Source organism: Trachemys scripta, chromosome 4 (assembly GCF_013100865.1).
Source record: "Trachemys scripta elegans isolate TJP31775 chromosome 4, CAS_Tse_1.0, whole genome shotgun sequence".
NCBI lineage: Eukaryota > Metazoa > Chordata > Testudines > Emydidae > Trachemys > Trachemys scripta.
The window spans coordinates 141133420-141136697 of record NC_048301.1 but is presented as its reverse complement, the minus strand read 5'-3'; the positions used below and the strand labels follow the sequence as shown (position 1 = coordinate 141136697).

Genomic DNA, 3278 nt, shown 5'->3' with positions numbered 1-3278 from the left:
CAGTGCTGCTGTCAGCAGCAGCACAGAAGTAAGGGTGACAATACCATGATCCCCCACAATAGCCTTGTGCCCCCTTTTGGGTCAGGACCCCCAGTTTGAGAAATGCTGTGTACTTTTACAGTATAGGGTAAAAGTAAATAGAAGACCAGATTTCACGGGGGAGAGCCAGATTTCATGGTCCATGATGCATTTTTCATGGCCGTGAATTTGGTAGGGGCCAACTCTTTATATTCCACCAACTGCCCACCAAAGCATAGATCCCTTTAGGGGTTGCTTTGGCTTCTGGTTCCTTCCCTTTTCCTCCCCCCCCCAACGTGTTCCAAGGGAAATAAACAGAATACCTCCTTCCACCATAATCTAGCTGTTGCTGCTTCTGTATTTCCTCCTCTTTTCAATCCTCATTGTCTAATTTCCTAACCCACTTACTTATTCTCCAAGGTAAAAATGCCCAGTCATCTATGGACTTTTACAAACCTGTCCAGAAATAGCCTCAAGTCTTCCGGGAAACCAGAATTGATGCTGGATTCCTCTCTAGTTAATGATGGTGTAAAGCCGGAGCGACCATCCCCACCTCCTCCACTGAAGTTAAGGGAGTTAGGGCTGGATTCTGATCTCAGAGACCTCAGTATAAATCTAGAGGGAACCCACTGATATTAATGAAGTCAAGGCAGATTCTGATCTCACTGGCCGAGATAGGAGGGATAGCTCAGTGGTTTGAGCATTGGCCTGCTAAACCCAGCGTTGTGAGTTGAATCCTTGTGGGGGCCCTTAGGGAACTGGGGTAAAAATCTGTCTGGGGATTGGTCCTGCTTTGAGCAGGGAGTTGTACTAGATGACCACCTGAAGTCCCTTCCAACCCTGAGATTCTATGACTCTGGAATGACCCCCCTGACATCCATGGAAGATGAGTTGCAACTGGATTCTGATCTCACTGACCTTGGTGCAAATCTGAAGCAACCCCACTGATGTCAGTGGAACTATACTGATGCAAAATGGCCATGTAAGTGAGAACCGGATCAGGTTCCTGGCTTCAATCCCCCTAGAAAGAAGAACTAATGATGGAAACATTGGGGTAAATCTTCACCCGATATATATCGCTAGAACTCCATTCACTGCAATGGATCTATGCCAATTCACACCATCTGAGGATCTGACTATTGTATCCAGTCCTCAAGGGGAGTATTGGTCACCCTGGGAGAAGAGAATTGACTCTACTGGAGGCAATGTATCAATTCACCCAAAGTCATTAGGATGGACCTGAGTGGAGACATTGTATCACACTGACCTTGGTCTAGAGATACCACCTGCGAACAACTGGCCCTCTTGGATACAGTTGTATCAAATCAACCAGGATAGAAGAATTGACACTGGTGGAAACATTGTACCAAGCTCTCTAAAAAGAGGAAGAGTGACTCTATTGGAGACATTGTATCAATGCACCCAAGGAAAGAGAATGGATTTCAGTGGAGACATTGCATCAAACGACCCTGGCCTACCCTCCAGGGAAGAATTGACTCTCTTGGAAACATTGAATCAAATTATTTACGGAAAGGAGAAATGACCCTGGTGGAAACATTGTATCAAATGTGCCAGGTTAAGGGGTGTGTGTGACCCCTCTGGAAACATTGTATCAAATCCTCCAGGAGAAGAGCATTGACTCTACTGGTAACACTGTTAATCAGGCTGACCCTGGATAATACACTGTATCAAATCCCCCAAGGGACCAGCAGTGACTAGTGGCATCACCAACCCAAGCTGACCCTGGGGGCGACACTGAGTCAAGTTCCCCAGGAGGCCACATTGGGATTCCTGGTCCACAACTGGAGAGTTGAAAGTCTGCCCCAGGCTCACAGGATCTCCCTGGTGTGTGTGCGCCAGTGCTTGACCAGGGTGGAGCTGCGCCCGAAGTCCTTGCCGCACTGGGTGCAGTGGTAGGGTTTCTCATGGCGGTGGCTCCGCTGGTGGTCCGTGTAGTGGGAGTTCTGGGAGAAGCCGCGCCCGCAGTCGGGGCAGACGTAGGGCCTCTCGCCCGTGTGGGTGCGCTGGTGGCGGATGAGGTTGGAGCTGCGGCTGAACTTCTTCCCGCACTCGGTGCACGTGTAAGGTTTCTCGCCGCGCTGGGTGCGCTGGTGCTGGAAGAGGTCGGAGCTGCGGCTGAAGCCCTTCCCGCAGTCAGGGCAGATGTAGGGCCGCTCCCCGGTGTGGATGCGCTGGTGCTTGATGAGGTCCGAGCTGCGGCTGAAGCTCTGACCGCAGTCGGGGCACTGGTAGGGGCGCTCCCCGGTGTGGGTGCGCAGGTGCTTCACCAGGTCGGAGCGCTGGCTGAATCCCTTCCCGCACTCGGTGCACGTATTGGGCCGCTCCCCGGTGTGGGTCCTCCAGTGCTGGATGAGGGTGGAGCTGCGGCTGAAGCTTTTCCCACACTCAGTGCACTGGTAGGGGCGCTCCCCCGTGTGCACCCGCTGGTGCTGGGCCAGCAGGGAGCTCCGGGTGAAGCTCTTCCCACACTCGCTGCAGATGGTGGGGTGTGCCTCGCGGGAAGGGGGTTTCTTGGGGGCTGGTCTGGGCTGGGTGGATGCCAACGGGGGCTTTTCCCACTGAGATTCCAGGGCTGAAGGGGTTTGTGAGCCAGGAGAGTGCTCAGAGGTTTGCCGCAGGGCTGGAACCTGGGATAAAGTCTCATCGGACAATGCCCCATCTGGGTCCTCTTCTATGGACTCATTCCCACCAGGCAGCATCCCATGTGGATCTTCTCCCATGGAAGCATCCTCATCAGGTGATGCCCCATCTGGATCTGCTCCCAGAGGCCCGTGCTGCTGGGAACACTGCTCATCCATCCTGCCACCTGCTGGGAGAGAGAGACTCCAGCCAGGGCTCGTTCCCTGGGGTTGCCAGGGGCCCAGTTTTCAACCAAACACCCAGTCGAAAAGGGACCCTCCCCAGCCCGGTGAAAATGAGCCAGAGAGTGAGGGTGGGGCAGAGTGAGCGACCGAGGGAAGGGGGATGAAGTGAGTGGGGTGAGGCCTCAGAGAAGGGGTGGGGCAAGGATGTTCGGGTTTGTTTGGTCAGAAAGTTGGTCTGCTCAGTTGACAAACCCCCCCTCTGGGGCGGCAAAGGGGTTGGTCACTGAGCAGAAAACCTGAGGGGCAGGAAGTTAATTCCCTCAAACACTTCCCCAGTAGGGAGAGGACAGGCTGGTTCTGCCCCAATGGCCCAGCAGAGCCTTCAGAGAAAGGCTGGGGGAGGGGAGGGCTCCTGCCGGGGTGGGAGCTGGGAGT

At 54.0% G+C, this 3278-nt stretch overlaps 1 protein-coding gene across 1 annotated transcript in view; it reads right to left on the bottom strand.

Annotated features, from left to right (window-relative positions):
* Nucleotides 1-1524: 1524 nt before the first annotated feature.
* The window catches only part of LOC117876321 (zinc finger protein 436-like), an 11480-nt gene continuing 9726 nt past the window's right edge, over nt 1525-3278 (bottom strand). The window contains exon 4 of the mRNA XM_034768360.1: nt 1525-2531. Coding sequence (XP_034624251.1) covers nt 1848-2531 — 684 coding nt within the window. The 3' untranslated portion in view covers nt 1525-1847. The remainder of the gene's footprint in view (nt 2532-3278) is intronic.